This window comes from Protopterus annectens, chromosome 11.part0 (assembly GCF_019279795.1).
Source record: "Protopterus annectens isolate FY-2018-M chromosome 11.part0, PAN1.0, whole genome shotgun sequence".
Taxonomy (NCBI): domain Eukaryota; kingdom Metazoa; phylum Chordata; order Ceratodontiformes; family Protopteridae; genus Protopterus; species Protopterus annectens.
The window spans coordinates 1,303,049,738-1,303,074,021 of NC_056745.1; the positions used below are offsets into that span (position 1 = coordinate 1,303,049,738).

Consider the following 24,284-nt stretch of genomic DNA (forward strand, 5'->3'; position numbering starts at 1 on the left):
GCTTGACATGTATGGGCAGTCTATTCCAGAGTATGGGGAGTCTCTGGGTCAGGAACCTATCCCTCCAGCATGTTTTGTTCATTGTGATGATAAGGTTTAGATCCCTGGAGCATGTGGCTCTGAGGGATTGGGATTTCTTTAAGTGGGGCATGTCCAACAGCTCAGGGTTTGACATGGCCTTGTATGTTAAGCAGAGATCGCCTCTGAATAGACGATATGCCACAGAGTATAGCTGGAGTTTTTTTAGATGGTCAGCATATGGCATCTGCTTTAGGCCTGTGATTCTTTTAGTGAGGTATTTCTGTAGCCTTTCCAGCTGTTGCAGATGTCTTGTGAGGTACATACCAAATGGGGCATTATACTCTAATGGGTCTAATGAGGGATGAGTACAGTGGGACAATGACCTCTTTTTTCTGGATGAAAAGCCCTTGGTGATGAGGTGTGCCACATAGAAGGATTTCCTGACTGTTGTGGTGATGAGGTTATTGAAAGTGAGACCACTGTCCACTTGTGTCCCTAAGTCTCTCATCACACTTTCGATGTTTAGTGTCCTGCCACCTATGTGGTAGTTCATGGGTACATCTTTTTTTCCAAAGGGGATAAATATACATTTCTTGGCATTAAGCTTGAGCCCATGGTTCTGGCACCAGGCATCTGTTTCTGTAAGGCCCTTTTGGAGAATATCCACATCATTTGGGGATTCTATAATGGCTCCCAGTTTGCAGTCATCTGCAAACTTTGTTTGTCAGAGTCCCTTAGTGTTGGCTTGTACTTCAGAGAAGTAGATGCCAAACAAGAGTGATCCCAGGACTGAACCCTGAGGTACTCCACTTGTCACTTGTCTGGAGCTGGATTCGGAGTCTGCTACTTTTACAGTCTGGGTTCTGTCAGTAAGCCAGTTAGCAACCCATCGAGTGACGTAGGGATTTATGCCCAGCTTAGTAAGTTTATCTATGATTCCAGAGTGGGAGATGGTGTCAAAGGCCTTGTCGAGGTCCAGATAGGCTGTGTGGACTGTCTTACCCTCATCCACAGCTCTGGAGACTGATTTGAAGAAGTCAATCAGATTCAGGAGACAAGATCGGCCCTTCACAAACCCAAACTGTGTGGGGTCCAGTGTTTGAAGGTTGCCAATGTCTTTGTTTATAAGTTCCATGATAATGCGTTCCATGCCCTTGCAGATCAGGCTTGTCAGACTGATGGGACGGTAGTTCTCGTGATCCAAGGTGGATCCTCCCTTGTGGAGCGGGATAACTGTAGGGATGTCATCTGGTCCCATGGATGCTGTATTCTTAGCTTTGGAGAGTGCTGTTTCTACCTGTGTGGCTGTGATTATCGGAATTTGGCAATCTTTTGGTACTGAGATGGGCCCTTTAGGGGGTGAGAGGGGGGTGAAGTTGGCACTAGATTGATCTACCAGGATATTGGCCATATCCTTGGGATCAGTATATTTAATGCCATTCTGTTGTAGCTCAGAGGAGATCTGAGCATTGCCATTTAGATTCTTGACATAACTATAGAATGCCTTGTTGTCTTTGGAATCTTTGGTAATTTTATTTTCGTAACTAGCTTTTGAGGATTTTATGAGGGATCTCAGTTTCTTACTGAGGCTGGTGAGGGAGTTTTTTGCATCCTGGGATTTTCGTCTTTTCTGCAACAGTTTCTTCCTTCTGTTGTATAGTTTGTTAACGTACTCCAAATTTTCATCATGCAAGTGCCATGGGATGCCTACTATCTCCCTGTTATGTCACCACCTTAAGGAAATGAGACCTGAAGATAATATCTTATTTAAAGGCTAGTACTTTTGGAGTTCTGCAATATCCTGATGCAGCAAGATAGTATCAGTACTTCAAAAATTAACTTAAGTATCTGGTCTGGGGATAGAACCCACATACTTCAGACCTTCCAAAATTCACTTACTGAGCCACTGCAAGACTATAGATTTATTTTTCAAAGTTTTCTATACTAGATCTTAAGAATATAATTATTTTGCGTTGAGTTACTCACTAAGAGTGATATCACCTTCTGTTGAAAATATAATGTTGCACAACTTTCAACATTAGATAATCTTGTTTTTGTCTAACATATAACAATAACTTCACTTGGATTTACTTAGCTGCTCCAAAAGAAAATATTTATTTATTTATTATTTATTTATTTTACATTTGTTAACCGGGATGGTCCGACTGGATGTCCTTTTTCAGCGGAGGCCCGGGGAGAAAAGCTCCAACAGAGTTACATTGATAATTAGGTACAGTAAATGAGCTGAAAGAACTTAACAAAAACATAGGCTATTTACATACAAGTACAAGACTGCCATTACTATTTCTGAGATTACTACAAATGTAACATTAATAACATATTAGCAAGGACGGTAGGCAGTATAATGACATAGAGTTAGACAGGATACATATTTCTTTATCACAGTATACAAAGTACTTATCATCTTAGCTAGTTGTTTATGTTTTAGTTAATGGCACAGAGCTAGTCTGGGTTTGAGCAAGGACATAGCCAGTGTGACTTAAAGTGGAGTTTTAGACTATTTTTGAATTGACTTAGAGAAGTTGCAAGCGTGATGTTATTTGGGAGAGAGTTCCATATTTTACCAGTGGTGTTGGCAAATAGCGTCACCACCTAGGTTGAGAGATTTAGTTGTTTGGACAAGGAGTCTGTTTGCTGAGTGAAGGCAGCTTAGATTGGAGTAGGGAGTCATTAAGTTTTTTAGTGCTGGGGTATTCTCAGGTTGTTTAAAGATTTTGAAGGCCTCTATGAGTTGGGACTGGTGAAGAAGGTGTGGGAATTCTATTCATCCAAGCTTTTTCAGGTTAGTACAGTGGTGTGTTCTGTAGGGTAGGCCTGTAACGAACCTGGCAATGTGATTATAGCAGGATGAGAGCTTGGCCAGATCAGATTTGTTAAGGTGAGTGAGGACAGGAGAGGCATATAGTAGGGTAGAGAGAAGGTGTGAATGGGCTGTGGCTGCCCTGGCATTCGGGGTAAGGAAGGCTTTAATTCTATATAGGGTCCCAAATTTCTTGTTGACTGACTTAATGGCTTGGTTGATATGTATATCAAATCTGAGTTTATTGTCAATGTTTACTCCTAATAACTTTGTATAGGTGTCTGGGGAGATGATGGTCCCATTATTGGATTTTATAGTGAAGTTTTCAGTCGGAGATCTATTGGTTGGGTAGAAGAGAAGTAACTTGGTTTTGTTTGGATTTAAGATCAGGAGATGGTTGGCAAGCCAGTTTTCGACTTTGGTGAAGCTATGTTGGGTGGTAGTTAGTAGATTTGCAAGAGAGGCATTGGAACATATTATAGTCGAGTCATCTGCATATTGAATGCAGGTGGCTTCAGGGATGACTGTTTGGATGTCGTTTATGAAGACTGAAAAGAGGAGAGGTCCTAATATGGAACCTTGAGGAACTCCTATGGTATTTGGTAGTAGGCAGGAGAGCTTGTTTTGCCACATTACTGCTTGTTGTCTCCCAGTGAGGTAAGCTTGAAACCAGTCAAGGGTTGGAGTATCTAGATACAGGGTTTTTAAAGTATATAGAAGTAACTGATGGTTTACCATATCGAAGGCTTTCGATAGGTCCAGGAAGAGAGCGGAGGATATTTTTTATTATTCCAGTTAAGATTAATGTTTTCAGTAAAAGAGAGGAGGGCAGTGGTTGTACTATGATGGGGTCTGAATCCATGTTGAGAGTCTGTGAGTAGTTTATTTTGGGTTAGATAGAGCATTAGTTGGTTGTGCATGCACTTTTCCATAATTTTGGCAAGTGGTGATAGTATGGCTATAGGTCTATAGCTGGATAGTTCTGTGGATGAACCTCCTTTGTGGAGTGGAATAACATAGGATATTTTCCAAATTGAGGGGATTGAGGCCTCGGTTATGGTTCTGTTAATTAGGATTGAGATAGGGTAGGCTATGACATCTGCAGCAATTTGCAGGTATTCAGCCGGCAGAAGATCGGCTGAAAGGGTGGTTGGCTTCAGTTTTTTCAAAAGGGATCTGATAAAGGATGTGGACACTGGCTGGAAGTTAAAAGAGAGTGGTGAGTCGGGTATAGTGTTTATAGAAGTGTGGGGAGGAGAAAGTTGGTTAGCTAGTGACTGGATGGTTTCTGTGAAGAAAGTATTGAATGAATTGACTATATCTTCTTGGCTCTTGTCAGATAATGTTCCTGGGGTCGGAGTAGTGGATTTGCCTGGTTGGAGAAGTTTATTTATGCCTGCCCAGTACTTTTGAGGGTTATTCTGATGTTTATGTTGTGATTGTAGAAGTAATTTTTCTTATCTAGTATGATGGCTTTTTTAGTCTCATTTCTAAGTTGTTGGAATTTGATACGATCTAGGGGTAGTTTGGTAGTGCGCCATTTATCCCACGCTTTGTCTCTAGTTGTTATTTTGGTTTAGTAGTTCTGTTTTAGGGGATTATCCAAATTGATTAAATATATGCCGTTGCTAACAGTATTTATATAGGTTTTATGGTTATTTAAGGTTTCATGACATTTCAAGAACTAGATTAGATCTCTAAATGCTGATTTTTATACCTTATAATCCAACTATTTTATTGTCATTTTCTCAGGTGTAGGTTGTGTGAACCAGCTTGGAGGGGTATTTGTGAATGGATGTCCCCTACCTTTCAACAAGAGAAAGGAGATCATAGAGCTGGCTTGTCGTGGAGTCCGTGCCTGCCACATCTCCAGGATTCTTCAGGCAAGTAACACAAATCACTGAGAATACTGATGTTACAGAATATAGCCTGTTATCAGCTATTTAATGATTAGCAACGTTTTGATCTAAGGTTTAGCCTACAAAGCAGTATATAAAGCATAAAGCATACTGCAGAATACAACAGAACTGACTGATTTTTATTCTGTAAAACTGATTGCACACACTTTTCTGACCACTTTTTAATTTTTCTCAATTAAGAATGGGAAAATTGGCAGAAATAGAGGTGAAAGAAAATAAGAGCTAGTGTGTAAATTAAAAATAAATAGAATATTTTGTGCACTGAGGTATTTATATGAGTCTACTATACCTGATTAATTTCTTACTCCTTTAAACATAATATATTGTATATTAGTACTAAAAACCTTTTTCTTGAGAGAGTAAACAATTACACCAACAATATTTGCAGAAATAGTTGTTTCAAGCAAACACAGACAGCAAAGAGTGACATCACTCTTCCTGCAGGGGGAAAGGTGCTCTATACCTCCATGTGGGACCTTTATCCCCACACTCTCCTTACTTTATTTTCATTCTGAGATCAATGCAGCTTGGAAAAAGAGCAATAATAAATCAAACATAAAACTCTTCTTGTTTTTTATTACTCTTACTGGGATACATTGATTTTGGAGACACAACAGTGCATCTATATTAAACATATATAAAATCACAGCATACCTTAGCAAATATAACAAATGTGAGTAAAAACACACTTGAGCTCCCAGATTTGAGTATTTGCAAAAGGAGCAAAGAAAACTCAAGGACATGAAGTTAAATCTTCTGCATACTAAACCAGGCAGCAACAAATCAGTAAGACAAATAACCAAAGCAGAGACAGGTAGATCCAAGAAAGTATTCTTTGTGATATGGCTAAGCAGTTACTGAAATGGGGCTCAAGAATCTTAGTCGATACATTTTTAAACTGAGAGCTGTGTCCAAGGTTTCTATTTACTAAAGAGTAGCTGTATTAAAAGTTCTTTTTAACTTGTGCTCCTTAGGAGGATTGTCTAGGCCTGTTATAATAGGAGAAACTATCTACCTTACACGGCGGCAGATTATAATGGGGTGATTTAGGTGACCCATAACTGATCACTCAATATGCCTAATTTTCTGACTATATAGTTCCCTTTTCTACATCCCAGAGACTACCCCATTTACGGAACAGGCTCCCCATCCATGTGAAGCAGAGTTCCTCCATAACTCAATACAAGTGCAACCTGGACAGTTGGTGGGAAACCAGAAAGTCATCCCTGGTTTGGCACCTATGTCTCTAATGCAAACAGGTAACCTGTAAAAAAATAGTTCATTTCCCAGGCCCATGCTTACACTTATCAAGGGTGTCAGAAATTGTCAGAGATTCGGGATGCATGACTAGGCTTAAAAAGGCCCTTGTGGTTGTTAGCCTAGTAAACACCTATGAACCTATGAATATAAGAATGTGTCCTGGCTGCAAGATGTGTCACTTTCTGCAGAATCTGCCCCAGATTTTGGGCCTTTGTACCCTATGCATTTTGGCTTATTTCCATGATTCTTACTATAAGACGTTGAGTTATAGTAAATAGACTGACATAAAACCAGATTCATGTATGGGCAATCATATCAGTATCCACTGCTACCATATAATACAGTTGTACTTATTTATTTTTGTCTTATTTTATTTTTGTGGTAGTCAGTGTGGGGTGGTTGCTGTACAGCAGCGAATGGGAATCCATTACAGCAGCTGTTACTTCATCACATTTTAGCAATCATACATGAGAAGTGATTGCTAGAAGCGATTGTTAGTTTGGGGGTAGTACTGTGGATGAAAGCAAAGGACAATATCAGGATTCACACAAAAAAAATAATTAATGGCCGTTTTTTGAGAAGGGAATGTGTGCATGTGTTGAAGAGCAAGAGGCTAAAAAAATTACTTTGTGGTCATAATTTCCTTCGCCTCCCTTACCATCAAACATCAGAGATGTACACAAAAGGGGAGTGTGTTTTTGGGTAGGGATGAGGAGACATGTTGCTTGTGAAAGAACAGGACTGCTACATGATTATTGTCAAATAAAAATTATATGGCTTCGTAGGGGATCACTGCATGTGTTTAACAGCAGTATGTTGAAATATGTTGCTGTAACTGTTACGTCCTCTGCTTTATTCTCAGTGGAATATCAGAAGTATAAAAAAATTTGGGTATCCTTTTTGCATGCAGGTGATATATGAAAGTAAGCAGTTGTTACAGGATCACTTCTGAATGATTACTGATATGCTTTATTGGAAGTGCAGCATCTGTCAAAGAGCAATGTTTCCAGTCTGGCACATGTTTAAGCTACGGACTATTTTTACATTTGTCCCTTGGAAGTTTATAGGTTAGTGTTTATATTCAGTATGAAGCTTTACTCTTTTGAGAATTTTATGTCACTTTGTTTCAAGATTTTGGAAGCTCCATATTAAACAACAAAAGTGAATCCTAAAAGGACTTTCATATTTGTATATGGTCCTAAAAAAATGCAAGGAGACAGATTAAAGACAGCCCTGGGCCTAAAGTATACTTAATTTGCCACTGCAGTTATATTTTAGCTTTATCATTTTTGGGTAATAATAAGATAAATTTGTATAATTAATTTTCCATCCTCATTTAATATTTTAAGTTTCATACTTATGCAAAATGTACTTAATCCTGTTAATGTTATTCTGTTAGGCTCCAAGCCATTTGATAATTCTGATAGAGCAGAAATAAAAGGATGAAAACGGGAATGTCACCTAAAGCTGTGCTTCATGCTTTAGAAGAGAAAGAAAATGTTGCAAAGATGGGAATCACCACTAGATGTCAAGCAGGAAGCCAGTGTTACTGGTACAGATTCTTTAATATGCATTACTACTAACTTTATACATGATGACAAACCAACTCGAGGCATAGATACATACATTCAATTACTCTTCAGATTGAAGGTTTTAGTAACTTTTTTTAGATAAAGGATTTTTTTATCAAAATGTGTTAGCACAATATTTTATTTCACCTATATACATCGTATTGTTTCCTGTTCGTTATCTCCCCATAAGGGAACCTAAAGAAAAGGGAGTTGAGAAGTTGCCAGCCTTATTGTGACAAATGCCTGTTGGGATATGACATGCTTCCATGTGTTAGTTCATTTTCTTCAAAAAGTTTGCATCCATGCTCCAAACAGGGAATATTAATAGCCCTATAATATGTTACTGGTAATATTAATAGGGGGTTATTATTATTCTGAATAATGTGAACACATATATGATTATAATGTAACTGAAGAAATAATTCCATGTTTTATATTCACATTAATGAACGCTATATTAATGTTTCCTAGAAAATGCCTTGTTGAGGGAATGTAGATTTCAGGTAGGGCGATGATTCCTACTTTTAAGGCTATGCAGCAGAGGGGATTACAGATTTTGGAACACTTAATTAGCTCATTCTGTTTTCAGTCTGCTCTGTAGTAAAGATTTATTTTACATTTGCCAGAGAGGTAAATAAATGGGTCCAATGAGCCTTTTCAGCAGTAACTCTGACTAATATACAGACATTAATTAATGAGTTACAAAGCAAATTATTTTCTAGTAGTTGTGATTTAAAACATGACAGTTTTTTTAGTAATGATGACCTTCAGATGTTCTTATTATGTATAACAAATTATTCCAGTGCTCTAAATGCATAGTATTTACAATATCATATATTCCTAGTATAGCATGGCTTAAATTTTAGGAAGCAGACAAACTTCTTTACCCAGGACAATCCACCACTCCTACCCCCTCGGCTACTAACCAAAAATCTTCAGAAGTTGCCAGTACCTTTAATAGCTTCTTTACAGAAACCATCCAATCCCTAGCTAGCCAACTATCTCCTGGCTGCCCAAATCCAATTGCACCTATGCCCAGTTCCCAACTCTACTTTCACTTTCAACAAGTTTCCACATCACTTATTAGAACCCTAATTAAGCCCTATCAGTGGACTTTCTCCCTGCAGAATATCTACAAAAAACTGTGTATGCCATAGCATACCCCATCTCCATCCTGATTACTAGAACTATATCAGAAGCTACCATCCCCTCTCTCCGGAAGATATCCCATGTCATTCCACTCCATAAAGGGGGTAGCTCCACTGAACTGTCAAACTATAGACCTATAGCTATTTTGTAACCCCTGGCTAAAATTATGGAGAAATGCATCCATAAACAACTTCTGAGCTAGCTTATCCAGAACAACCTCCTGGCTAACTCTCAACACAGTTTCAGACCTTTCCAAAGTACCTCCTTGGCTCTCCTCTCCTTCTCAAAACATCATAAACCAAAACCGAAACAATAATATACTTTCCTCAGCCCTCTTTCTTGACCTTTCCAAGGCCTTTGACATGATAAACCACCATCTAATCATAGTTACACTGAAAACCATTTCCCTTGACACCCAGGATATGCAGTGGTTCCAATCATATCTGTGGTAGAAAACAGGCTGTTCTATGGCAGGATAAATTATATACCCTACTACCTATCACCTTTGGAGTCCCCCAGGGCTTCACATTAGGTCCACTTCTCTTTTTCATCTTTATTAATGACTTGTAGACAGTCATCCCAAATACAACGTGCATTCAATATGCGGACAATTTCACTTTAATTTGCTCGGCCACCTCCCCAACAGATCTGCAGGCTTTAATCCAAAATGCTTTTAACACAGTTGAAAATTGGCTCCTTAATCATTGACTTGTACTAAATCCTAACAAAACGAAGCTACTGTTGTTCTCCCCCACACATAGGTCCTCCTCACTAACCTTTACTATAAAATCAAACAACGGCACCATCATTTCCCCTGATCCCTCTACTAAACTCTTAGGGGTAATAGTAGACAATATACTTAAGCTTGATATGCATATTAATAAAACTATTAAAACTGTTATCAAAAAACTAGGCTCCCTATACAAGATTAAACCCTTCCTAACCCCACATGCCAGGACTGTCATTGCCCGCACACATCTACTCTCCACCCTCCTTTATGCCTCCCCTTTATTCACAAACTTGAGTAAAACTGGCAAACTCTCAAGCTGCTATAATCACATTGCTAGATTTGCCATGGGAGCAGCTTACAGAACACACCACTAACCTACATCATCTAGGGTGGCTTGAATTACCAAGCCTGCTTCAATACAATCAACTAATAGTTGCATATAAGATTCTCTATCAACCCGAAAACACACCTGTACTTAAAAACTTTATCACCCCCTATAGCAACCTCAGGACACTTGGCTCATCTAACAGGCTGCTAGTACAAACATTCAAAACCAACAACCCAGCTGGGGATTCTCTGTTTGCCAACGCTGTTGGCAAAATCTGGAACTCACTTCTTGCTGATCTTACTTCTGCACCCTCTATAACTATATTCAAAAGTAGTCTTAAACAATACTTTAAAACGCATTGGCTATATCCTTGTTTTAAACCTGAATAACTTTTATCCTATAACCATGTGCTAAAGATGACTTGTTCTAAACTTAAACTTATATCTATCGCTAGTCTATTACCTACTTGTTTCCTAAAATGTGAGATTGTATCTCTTTTTGCTTCTATGTCTTTTATGCTTTTAATGTATGGTATTATTTGTAAGAATTTGTAAACTGTGCTTAACCTGAACAATTCACATAATTTGCTGTTTGTATGTTTGGAGCTTTTCTCTCTGGGCCTCCACTGAAAACGGACATGTATCCATTCGGACTATACTGGTCAACAAATGTAAAATAAATAAATAAATAAAGATCGAGCAGGCAAAAGCCTTGCTTCAGGCTTAGGACTTACTTTTTTATTTGTGGACACATAAAAACGTGATTTTTTTTTCGAGCAGCATTGATTTGCTTGATATAATTTATGGGTAACAATGAAGGAACAACGTGAGCTTGATGCAGAATCACTCGTAGTGTAACAAGTGTATCAGTTTTGCTCTATAGTATAGCTCACATTAAGAGAATATTATGATTTTTTTTATTTCACCACTGTTTGAAAGAGTACTTATCTCAAAAAGATTATCAGCAAATTCCTGACAGAGGATTATAGTGAATATAGGCATTACACATTTAAAGCTGTATATATCCCCCTTAGACTAATAATATTTATTGATTTGTTCTGAGTGAGGATAGCTAATTCTAACTTGGGTTGCCTTAATTATTTTGTACCTTGAAAGACTTCAAAATTCTGTTATGATACTGATAAGCTTTGAATGACAGTGATTTGTATTTTACGTTAACTAAAGTCATCTGTATAGCGAGACATATAGGGTATGCACTGATTAGATAATAGTTGTCTGTTAATGTCACACAGTGGATTAAGAATATAAGCTGCTAAAATTCCTGGCTTTGAGACTTTATGTCTCTCTTTGCCTACTGTGTAATTCTGACCAAGCATTTAATTAGACATTGCCACAGAAATAGGCACTCCTGCCTAGTGAATTTTCAACATTTACACAGGTATAAAAAGCAAGTGGTTCTCCCGTTCGATTCTCGGCTGGAGCACCTTCTGTGTGGAGTCTGCATGTCCTCCCCGTGGTCGAGTAGCGTTTGAAAGACATGCGTGAATGGGCGTGCCTTCGTTGAAGGTTGGGCGTCAAGCTGGCACCTTGGCACTGTAAAAATCTACTGCCAATCATTAGCGGACCGGAGCTCTGCTGTGGTGATCCATAACCAGGAAAAGGTGAAAGAAAAACAACACAGGTATAAAAAGAATACCACCAGTTCTTATTTTCTTTCCAACAGGGGTTCTAAACAGAGGTCAAAGTGAAAAAGTGAAATGGGAAGATCTGCTTTGCATCTCTGCATAGGTAGCAGACAATCGCTTATACTTCAATTGAAATTTTAACATGTCCTGTGCTTTGTTCATAAATGCTAAAAATGTTTAGAATTAGCACAAGTAATATAAAATTATCAAACTCACTAGATATAAGAAACAGACTGTAGGTGTTTTGCATGTACCAGTCACCAGGTGGTGTGAAGAATTTCTTCCTGGTTTCCACTGTTATTTTACTCAAGCTGTTGAGCATTGGCTGATTTAAGTATCTGGGTTGATGATGATTTGCTGCTAAACAAACAATTCCTTAATTATGAAGGGATTTGGGGTTGTTTAGGTAGTTATGGCATGACTGCAACCTGTTATAAAATCACACTGGACTTCATCTTCCACCTTAATGTTGTCACCTTTGACTTTGTGATACAGCCTGTCTCTTGCTCACATCAACACTTATTACAGAACTTATGATTTTCCATTTCTCTGGTATAATAACCTCTGCATTATCACATATAATCACTATGATCATCAGAAATGTATTTAAAGTGTTTTAACACATTAAGAAAAGAATCACTGGATTTGAGCAGGCCCAGACTGACTGTTTCCCAGTAACATGGGCTCAGTGCAGGAATCCTGAAAAAAATGCTATTTTGTCCCTGTCCACAAAGATGGCATTTCTATTGAGAGATCTAATTTTATACCCATTGGTATCTTATCCCCCCTTTCAAAAGTATTGGAAAAATGTGTCTATAAGCAACTACTCCAGCATCTCTTAAAGGAAAAATTACTAACTAATGTTCAAAATGATTTTAGACCTGTGCATATCACAACAACTGTCCTCCTACCTTTTACAGATAACATAAATAAAGCCAGGGACAGATGTAAACTTGTATCTTACTTATTCCTAGACTTATCAAAAGCTTTGACACTGTGTCTCATAAAAACTCATACTAAACCTGTCCTCAATGGGGATCTCACAATCTTATGTTCAGTGGTTTAATACTTACTTGTCGTAGTGCTACTAGACAGACAAATAGAATTCTACCCTTTTCCTTGTCTACCTAACAAATACGGTGTCTCACAAGGCTTTGTCCGTGGTCCTCTTCAATTTAATATCTTTCTAAACAATATTCATGCTTCTGTACAACAAACATCCCTGATACAGTATGCGGATGATTCCACCTGGGAAAATCCGACTGGGTATATATAATACCACTTCTTAGTGAAAGCCTGGAGGAAAAAAACTCCAGGAAATTATTACACTAAAGGAAACATTCAATGCATACATGTAGCATATAGTAACATTTTTTTATTTTTTACACAGAATGAGTACTAGTACTGAAAAATGTGGAGATGCCTTTGGGTAACATTTTGACATTGTCTGAATAGTGGCATTTAGGTACATCTCAGAGACAAATGATATGCACCTATTTTCAGCCTGAATTACATGGTTTGAAAAATAACATTTGGGCTGTAATCAAACGAGAGAGACAGAAAGAGAAAGTAGCATGATATAGTCATATTGTCATATTTTCATAGAGAATATCTCCTGAGGAGGATTTTTACGGTCATGATCTAGCTAGAGAAGGTATTTCTTTATGGATGGAGGAAGGCAGTATGCTGTTTTTTTTTTTTAACAGGCGCATTTGTAAATGGGAGTATAGCCAAACTAAATGCTGATAATCTCAAGGTAGAGTACTCAATCTAGAAAAAGAAAGCATGGAAATATTTTGTAGAGTCCAATAACCAGGTAGAGAGCCTCATGTAATGTCACATCTCTTTTTGGGAGTACAACTGATATATGGCAGAAATGAGTACTGAGAGTTGTATTATTAGAGCATTGATTTTCCTGGGGGAGACAAACATTGCAAACCACACATTATTATATTGACTTTTTAAGTTTATTTTGAAGCTGTTAAGGGTAGTAGTTTGTTTTACTGCAGGAGTACACCACTGGAGTGGGGTGGCAATGACTACAACTCATGCTGGTTGATATTGCACTTTGTAGATAAATAAATTAGAGTGCTTTAGCCACTTTATTTATTTATTTTTCAGAGCAATACAGTAAGAGTCTTTGAGTTTGTCAGTAGCAAATCTAATAATTTTGTTATAGCTTTGTTCTAATTTGGACTGCTGCCAATACGGTATATTTGTAAAGATTGAGGAAACATACAGTTGGCTGGGTAGTGGAAGTGAGACTGCAGTGACTATTCTGCTTTGGTTAATAAGGCAGGATTTAGTCATGAATGGCAGGACAAGTTTTAGATTGGTCTTCTGGACAACATGTTGGACGTGATGGTTACCTTTTAAGTTTATATCAATGATTATCACTAGCAGTTTTTTGTTTTTGACTTACCCAGTCTTGGTGTCATTATATTTAGCGCTAGTGTCTGTGCGGACTGCCAGGTGAGTATCAGATTTGTTTCATATTGTTTAAAAGCAGTAGGGATTGTTGGAGCCAGATTTCTACCAATAGGAAAGCTTATTGTGTTATAGCCTGTAGATGGGAGTGACTGTGGGCTGACCAGACCACAGCCGAGTCATCAGAGTATTGTATAATATTAGCTTGTTTTGATGTTGTTTGTATATCACTGACAATATGAAAATGAGGCGATGACTGATTATGGAAACTTGGGGAATGCTGTCCGAACATGTACGTTTTTGTGTCAAGGGACTATCCAGACATTTTTCACATTTACTACTGTTAGTAAGATAACTACTCAACCAAGCTTTTTTTTTTTCATTGAGACCCAGGATGGATAGTCTGTTTAATAGAAGCTGGTGGGATTCCATACTGAAGCCTTTGGAGAGTTATAAGAGCAGAGTGGACACTAGATGACCTTTATTAAATTCATGGTTTACAGTGCCCTGAAAGATGAATACAATTGTCTCAATATTATGATCAGGGCTCGGCCTTGTACATAGGTGAACTAGGTAGTTCCCTAGGGTGCCATGCTTGTAGGGGAGCTCTTTCCCCATTTATTTATTTTTTTTTAGAACAACATGTTACACTGTAAAAAATAAAGAAATAAAGAAAATGCCACTGCATGGAAAATGATGTGCCCAAAGCACAGCAAGCACTCCAGAGGGGGTAGTGCTCCAGTTGACTTGACATTCAAATTAAGTTACGTTATTTCAGTTTAAACTTTGTGAGGTTGCAGCTTTGAAATGTAGGCATGAAGGTACCTGAAGGATTCTTTTTTGTTTTATTTGAGCAATGATGAACAAGGGACAGAGCAGAGGTACGGCCTTATCTGCAGAATTCTTGACAGAGAGGCAGTGTTGGTGAGAGAAGTGTTATTACAAATTTTACTAATTTTATAATAATGATAGCAGTGATCAACCAGACATTTTGGGCAGTATTTTAAGACTTTGTATTCTGTGGAACATGTTTATTTATTTATTTATCATTTGTTTACCAGGAAAGTCCGACTGAGACAGAACCCATTTTCAGCAGAGGCCCAGGGTGAAAAGCTCCACAAAGATACAACAACGTCAACAAACAAGTTATACATCATCCACATCATCTCCCTTGGGAAAAACCTGGTTCCCTTGAATTACCACATCGATGGTAGTCCACTGAACACAAAAGGCGTTATAAGAAATCTGGAAGCACAGGTTGACAGCAACCTCTCTTTTGGCCACCACATTGCCACTATGGTCAGAAAGTCCTTCTATGTGGCACATCTCATTACTAAGGGTTTTGCATCCAGGAAGAAAGAGGTCATTGTCTCCCTCTACTCTTCCCTCATTAGGCCACTCATCGAGTACAATGCCCCATTTGGCATGTACCTCGCTAGACACCTGCAACAACTGGAGAGGCCACAAAAGTACCTCACAAAGAGGATCCTAGGCCTTAAACACTTGTCCTATATGGACAGACTCAACAAACTCCAACTATTCTCTGTCTCATATTGCCTACTTAGAGGTGTTCTCTGCTTGACTTACAAAGCCATCTCTGCCCCAGCTCTGCTAGAAATGCTACATCTAAAGAAATATCAATCCCTCTGCACGACACACTTCAGAGACCTCAACCTCATTACCACAATCAACAGAACATGCTGGAGGGACAGGTTCATAACACAGAGACTACCCATGCTATGGAATAGACTTCCCATACATGTCAAGCAGAGCACATCACTGGCCCTCTTCAAGAGAAATCTTGATGAGTGGATGGGAAATAGAAAATTCACCCCGGGGTTCACTCCAGTGGCTTTACTCAACAGAGGCACTGGGAACTAAGGTCGGGTGGCACAATGCCAGGCTAATTCTATGGGATAGGCTTGTAAAGGCTCCAGGGCCATTAGCCTAGTACACACCTATGAACCTATGAACCTATGAATTGAACATGCAAATATTGAGATTATATAGAGCATCAACATCATGTAAGTTATACATCATACATCAGTTGTACATCATATAACAGCATATAACATTTGTTCACACAAATATAGTGATTATATAGAGCTCTACACATTAGAACTGAGAAACAAAAAATTCTGAAAGGAAACATGATACTAATATACACCCTGATGAATTAATGTAACAGAATACAAATTTCTATACACACAGGCATTTTGATTACTTATACTTAAAAATAAATGAGAGCTTTTCTCCCGGGGCCTCCATTGAAAAAGGGCTTTTGCTCAGTTGCATTATCTCAGTTAATAAATGCCAAATAAATAGATAAATGACAGGGCTACTATTTAGCAGATTATTTGTTTTTTGCAGTAATCTGGGTATCAGTGTCAGTTATATGTACATAATCTTAATCTTTGTAAGGTAAACATAGTAAGAGATAGTTATGTTTGTACAGCAGAGATGCTGTCTGTTAGTGATACATGACATGGGTAGAATGGCGCGGTGACATAAGTATCTCTACAATGGTGCTAGCAGTCATCAGTCAGATATTTTTGGCAATATTAATTTGTCTTTGTGATTTGTGTTGTATTGGAATACTTTAGTGTGTGGCAAATTATTTGTTTGGACTGTGGAGGCACACCTCAGCCTTTTAGCAAAAAATATGGACAAAGCCTAAAATAATGGGAGGGGAACAAAGGCCTGAAAATTGGGACATATTTTAAATACTGCTCTTGTAAACTTAGAAAATTGCTATAATGAAAGGATTTTGTGTTAACATGTGTTTTCTGAAGGATATGAAGTGTGAAAGTCACATGTATATCAATACCCACATAGCACATAGCTCACAAAGTCAGTGTGCCACACAGTCACAGCCCTTAAGGCTAAACAACACACCTAATACACTTGTAATAGGTGATTCTATTGTCAGACACACTGACGTCCCACTCACCAGGCTGAACAAGGAGAAGGTCACTGTAAGCGGCCTGTCGGGTGCCAGGATCCACCACATAACACAAGCACTCAAGTCACTCCAAAGTAAGTACAAATATGACTCCATCATTGTCCATGCTGGTGTGAATGACCTGAGACGGACATCCCTGGACTACATGAAAAAAGACATAGAGGAGTTCTTTGATCATGTAGCCCAGGCCGGTATGACCCTGACCTTGAGTAGCATCTTACCCTCACCAAGAATGATGCCACAATATGAAGACAAAATGATCAATTTTAACAATTGGCTAAAGTATTGGTGTCATTCAAAGGGGATCCAGTGTCTGTCAGCCTGGGATGACATGCTCGACAAGCCACGTTGCTTCGCTAGGGACAGCTTGCACCTGCCACCCCTGGGTTTTCGAATACTGGCAAAGGCTCATGCCTCCCCCATAGTGCATTTTTTAGGCAAGGCTCAAAAGACAAACCCACCTCCATAGACAACACAAAGAAAAAAAAACTAAGGGTAATGCTGCTCAACGCTAGAAGTCTAAACCTCAAGATGCACGCACTCGAGACTCTCCTCAGTATGGAGAATATCGATATCTGTGCAGTTACAGAAACCTGGTTCAAGGCTCCCAAGAGCAACCCAGCACTAACAGGTTATACTTCATACCATTCTTTCCGGCCCCAAAACTTGGACCGAACCACAAAAAGAGGGGGAGTATCCATATTTATCAAAGATACCCACACCTCCAGGTTAGTGGCACTGCATGAAGCATCGGAGACCATCCATGTGCAACTAACAGTGGGCAAAACTGCCTTTCAGTTTGTAGCCTGCTACAGACCACCCTCCCAAACACAGGAACCTCACTCGGTTTTCCTGAGAACACTGGAGAATATGAACACCATTATATTGGGTGACTTCAACTACCCAAACATTGATTGGGAAAACTACTCAAGCCCAAACACCCTCGCCCAATGGTTCCTAGAATTTATAAACTCAAATGCTATGGAACAACTGGTCACCAATCCCACAAGAGGTGAAAACATATTGGATCTGGACATCACCAACATGGGGTCTCTATGTTCCACACCAGGGGTATACCCCTCATTGTTAAGATCAGACCATAAATGAATCTCACTGGACATCCATATTCTGTCCCCACCTCTAGCCAAGGAAACCGCGGTGAAGAACTTCCCAAAAGCAAACTTCACACTTCTCAAAACTGAGGTGGAATCCTTCAAAGCCCCCGGGCCAGTGGAAAATACAGCCCAAAATGAAGAATCCTTTACAAAAGCATTCTATGGACACCTACAGGAATGCATGGTGCATGCTATCCCAAATAAAACCAAGACTCACTCCTCCAAAGGCAGGAGACAAGTCTGGTGGACCATAGCCATAAATAAGCTATACAACAGAAGGAGAAAGCTACTACATGATAGAGCAAAATCCCAAAAAGGGAAGGCATCTCTGATCAGTACTAGCAAAAAACTACGATCCCTCATAAAATCATCTAAGGCCAGCTTCGAAAGAAAAATTGCACAAGACACTAAAGATAATCACAAGGCCTTCTTTAGTTATGTCAGAAACCTGGAAGGCAACTCCCAGATATAGTTAGTGAAAAATGACAAAAAATACACTGAACCCACAGACATTGCCAACATCCTGGCAGAAAGGTTCAGTGCAAACTTCTCCCCCCCTTCCCCCCCAAAAGAGCAAATATCTATCCCAACAGAGTGTAGCCTTCCTGAGATCACAGATGCACAGATGAGACCTGCCCTCTCCAAAGCAAAAAACACAGCATCAATGGGACCAGACGGTGTCCCAGGCTGCGTCTTACACGAGCTCCAAGAAGAACTAAACCCTCATATAAAGTCACTGTTCAATCTCAGCCTTACTACAGGATATGTACCCAAGGAATGGCATACAGCAACAGTGGTTCCACTCCACAAAGGTGGTGCCACAACAGACCCCAGAAACTATCGCCCTATAAGCCTGACTAGCCTGGTCTGCAAAGCTATGGAGCGTATCATCATGGAAATCATAAACAAAGACACTGGGAACCTCCAGACACTGGATCCTACCCAATTCGGCTTTGTTAAGGGCAGATCTTGCCTCTTGAACCTGGTCAACTTCTTTGAAACAGTTACCAAAGCCATAGATGAAGGGAAGGTAGTCCACACAGCCTACCTGGACCTCGCAAAAGACTTCGACACAATGCCCCACTCGGGCATCATAAATAAGCTCACCAGCTTAAATATCAACCCCTATGTCACAAGATGGGTTGCAAACTGGCTCAGGGATAGAACCCCATGGTCAGAATAGCAGGTGCCATGTCAGACTCTAAACCAGTTACAAGTGGCATCCCACAAGGCTCAGTCCTGGGACCTCTCTTGTTTGGTATATATTTCTCAGAGGTACAGGCTAACACGGGTGGACTATGGCTGACCAAGTTCGCAGATGACTGCAAACTGCATGCCGTAATCGACTCTCCAGCTGACACAAGCATCCTCCAAAAGGGTCTCACAGAGACGGTTAACTGGTGCCAGAGCCATGGCCTAAAGCTAAATGCCAAAAAGTGCATAGTCATCCCCTTTGGGAAAAACAAAGTGCCCACAAATTACCACATAGGTGGTAATCCATTAAGTACGGAAGAAGTAATTAGGGACTTGGGAACCCAAGTAGATAGCAATCTCTCCTTTGACAATCACATTGCCAAAGTGGTTAGAAAGACCTTCTATATAGCCCACCTTATCATGAAAGGATTCACATCTAGATCAAGAGAGGTCATTGTGACCCTCTACTCATCACTTATCAGGCCCATAATTGAATATAATGCCCCATTTGGGATGTACCTTACCCAACACCTGCAGCAATTGGAAAGACCACAAAAGTACCTCACCAAGAGGATCAAGGGGCTCAAACAGATGCCCTATGCAGCTCAGCTAAAGAAACTCCAGCTCTACTCAGTTGCGTACTGCCTACTCAGAGGCGATCTGTGTCTGACATATAAAGCCATGTCCAACCCGAATTAATGGACATGCTTCACCTCAAGAAATCCAAATCCCTTAGAGCTACATGCTCCAGGAACTTGAACCTCAGCACAGAAATAAATAGGACATGCTGGAGGGACAGATTCATATCCCAGAGGCTCCCCTCACTCTGGAACAAAATCCCAATCCATGTTAGGCAGAGCCCCTCACTGACCCTCTTCAAGAGAAATCTTGACGAGTGGATGGGAGATCGTAAGTTTACCCCTGGGATCTCTTCTGTGTCCCTGCTTGACAGAGGTACAGTAAACTAACCTTAAAAGGGCTACCTTCTGTGACCTACTATACAGAGGCACAGTCAACTAATCTCAAAGGGTGGCGAAAGCCAAACACACTCTGGCTAGGCATATAAATGCCCTAGGGCAGATAGCCTAGTATCAACCTATGAAACTATGAACCTATGTTTAGTGACTTTAATCCTAAATGATTTGTCAAAAAAAACACATATTTTATGAGGAGTAAACCAACAATGAGGCAGAAGTCTGAATATTCTGTGAAAATCTAGACTGCTGAGAGGTATGCGTGAATGTGAAATAATATTACATTGCCTTCAGACATTGTGGCTATAACTGGTGGGCGGAGCTTGGGCTTGGATAAATGAAAGTAATTGATCCTCTTGTCATTTACTCATTTTAAACAGTCACTGTCTGGCTTAGCAGAACAAAATGGCTATTTGTCTGCTGCTGCTGTTTTTTATTATTTAGTTTTTTGTAGGACTAATCTGATTATGTGAAGGAATGTGCAATATTTTAATGTATAGCAACTGTTTGTTTGGAACAAAGGTGAAATACATTACACGCCCATTGTCTTTTATCAGGACCAGACATCTGAATTGTACATAGAAGTGATTTTAACTGCTTGGTGGGGGTTGTATGGATGAAAGAAACTGAACCTATTGTTATTTGCTCAATTTAACAGTCATAGCTCAAAAATAGGGGATACATGCATCACAGAATGCCCAGACCTTTAGAATTTCTTTGAGCTGGTGGTCCCCACACACCAAGGCTATATAGGTGGATTTTGACATAAGCTTAATAATAGCCTCTGCCCTGAACCCCACCTTGTCTAACACCATCAATGTTCATAAGTGTACACAGAAGATCTCTGTACTTGTGTGGGGAGGCTGGGGGCCATGTCATTATTTCTTTAACATTCCTCCTGAATCTCAGAAGTCATTATATCTTGTGTTGGGCTGGGTACAGTGTGGTCACTATTTCTTTACATTTCTCCATAAACATCAGAGGGGTGCATGGAGGGTCACTATAGCTTGCAGAGGAGCACTGTAGTGTCTCTAGAATTAACAAGTTGGAAATACTATTGTAATTTTTTTTTATTTCCTCACAGTCAAACATCTGATACATATACAGGTGGCTGTCATTTGACAGAGAGAGTGAGTAAATAAGCATGCTCTTTATATATGTCTAACAACAAGTATGTTATTTACAATTTCCTTTTTCAGCTTTGTCCCAGTCTGACATCAGAAAGGGTACACAGAGGATGGCTGCCTGTAGAGGGTAGGGGATGAGGAAGCAAGCTGCATATAAAGAGAACAGTAACAGCTTGAAAAGTGACTGGGCATTTATGCATTAATTTTAATATGATTTAACATTGGGGGGTACACAGAAAGTGATTATCTAATTTGAGGTGGGGTTAGCAGGACAGGAACTATTCTCAGGTATGATATATGTACCTCTACAAGCATTTGTCTTCACAGGTTATATTCGAATGTTGTCAGGTTTGAGCATTAAAACTTGGATAGAACTTATTTTTTGCTTTAAATGTTAATAAATACTAATGTTTCATAAATGTTATAAACTTTTGTTTCCTGTCTTGTGTAATTGTAGCTCTTGTAGTCTGGCGTATGTTGTTATGCCTAGTGCAGCAACATAATTGTGACTTTTCAACAGATATAGGCTTAGGAAAATGGAAAAGCCTAATTTGGGGTATGAATTTGACTGCAGAAAATTTCAGAATATTACATAACAACTGGTACAGGGAACACAAAACATAAACAGTTAAACTAATTATATAATATATGAAAACAACTGATGAGCATAAGAGAACATTAAGAAAAGTAATAGAAGACTTAAAAGAAGGGGAACTGACAGTGCATGAGAACAAATATACATTTAACAAAACAGCGAGACCCTGGTATTTACAAAGGGGGTGCAGAGAATAGTCAGATGCTCTGTGAGTACTACCTTTAGTATGCTGTGCTGAACTACCACAATTCAGTGAATTGCAGAACTCCCTAGGGACATTCATTCACTGTCCCTTTTTCTTGAATGATGCACAGAAGTGCTTGAAGTGCTAATGCATACAGGCACTCCTGTACTCAGGACTGGAGACAGCTCTGTGTAGCCTGACAGCACCGAACATCACTGCTGTATAACACAGCTGCTTACTGTACAGCTTGCCTTACCAAGTAAGTTTAGTAGCTAATTGGTAAGGCATGCTGGACAGCACACTTTTGCCTTAGAAACTAATATTGTATGCCACCCCCATGAGTTAATTACAGTTCAAAAATGCAGAACTATTTCAGTTATAGTATTAACAGATCCAGAATCTATCAATATTTCTGAATTTTTTTCGTTTCTTTAAATTTCTATTCATTATTATTGCAGTCATATCTAGTTTAGCTGAACATTTCTCTTATGCATTATACATATGATGTACAGTTACATATCTTGTTTCTGAATCTGGTCCATAAACTTAATTATTTATTTTTTTCAGAAAGGACTGTCTCCAGATATAAGTAAGGTTCAGGAAATACATGACATAACATCACCAGTAATTGTAAAATAAGTTCAAAACTTACTTGTGATGGCAGATCACAATTATGCCTCTCAAATGTCCAGATTTGCACAGAATGTCTAGATTTTTGCCTCATATTTTTAGTCTGTTATGCATAAAATTTGTTGTTTTCTGGCAAATCACTGAGTATTGAAGCCACTAAATAATGTCATATATTTGAATTTCAGACTTCCTGTCCTTTGGAAAAGTGCATGCTAACACAAATCCTGCTATTCTAGCAACGTCTAAGTAACAAGTGCAATATTTAAAATTTGTCACTATTTTTGGACCTTTGTTCACTCATTATTTTAAGCTTTGCCCAGATTTATTGTACTAAGAGGTTGAGAGGTATGATCACAATCTATATTTCACCAAAGATTTTAGCGCAACTTCATCATTTATTAGAAAAAAATACATTTAGATAGTCTGAAGAGCAAGCATGTTTAGAATGTTTAAGGAAAAGTCTGAATTTTGAGACAGTATGTGTTAATTTAACCCTGAGTGTGAAACCATTCTTGGTGTAGGTGTATATCTAGTGAGTTAGGTGTTATTCTCATTGATTGAATAAAAATTAGATCTAGCTAATTAGTGGGAGGAGCTGGGAAACAGTTTTCTTATTTAAGGCATTCACCTGCATTCACCTTCAACTACAAGAGCTCCGAGGTTAAAACTGCTAAGTGACTGCATTGATTTTTGGATATTTTTGCATTTTAGGTTTGGATATTTCTATTACTTTTTGATTTTGGTCTTATTATATTACAGTTTGTTGTATTTTAAACTTCATTTTACTGAAAAGTTTTTTTTTTTCTTGGAGTTGTAAAAGTTTTTGGCTGGGGCCAGTTAGGAAACATTCCTTTTTTATTAGTTGTTGAATATAAATTAGATCTAACTAATTAGTAGGGAGACTGGAGAAGCAGTTTTCTTGTTTAAGGAATTTACCTACATTCCTCTTCAGCTACAAGAACTTGGAATTTAAAACTGCTCTTTGGCTGCATTATTTTTTTGCATTTTTTTCCCACCTGTCGACCCACCTAATTCTTGTTGTGCTTTAAACTTGGTAGCTTTCTACCTGCCTGCCCCTACTATAAATAAGAGTTTGTAAGCACCTCCTAGTGCTCTTATTACTGGGCACTGATAACTCAACCCCATAAGCACCCCCATTAGACTCTTGGAGTTAGTCTCTGTTGCATATAATCTGATTTCAAATAGCTCACAATTAAATATTCAGTGTTAATCTGAAATGCGTTGTTCTTTTCTACATTTTCCTTGTTTTAACAAAAGTCAACTGTTTGCAATGTAACATGATCTGGGACCTTAGTCTTGAAGTATCTCTCCCAATAGTGGGAGAATTGTGAGTTGCCACAGGATCTGAGCCTCATTTATTTCATTTCTACTGCTTTATTTGACTGTTTGTATTTTACATGGTCTGGGAAGCTTTGTCTTGTAGTATAACTCACAACAGTGAGAAAATTGTGAATTTCTGCAGGATTTGGAATCATTTATAACATTTCTATTGCATTTTTCTGTTTGTATTTTACTTGTTCTGGGACCTTAGTTTTGTAGTGTCAGTCACAACAGTGAGACAATTGTAGATGATTGCAGGATCTGAGCCCCATTCATTATATTTCTACTGCA

At 38.9% G+C, this 24,284-nt stretch overlaps 1 protein-coding gene across 1 annotated transcript in view; it reads left to right on the top strand.

Moving 5' to 3' along the window:
• Nucleotides 1-24,284, top strand: part of LOC122815062 (paired box protein Pax-6-like) — a 147,721-nt gene that overhangs the window by 14,785 nt on the left and 108,652 nt on the right. The window contains exon 2 of the mRNA XM_044087306.1: nucleotides 4,595-4,725. Within this exon, the coding sequence (XP_043943241.1) occupies nucleotides 4,595-4,725 (131 nt within the window). The remainder of the gene's footprint in view (nucleotides 1-4,594; nucleotides 4,726-24,284) is intronic.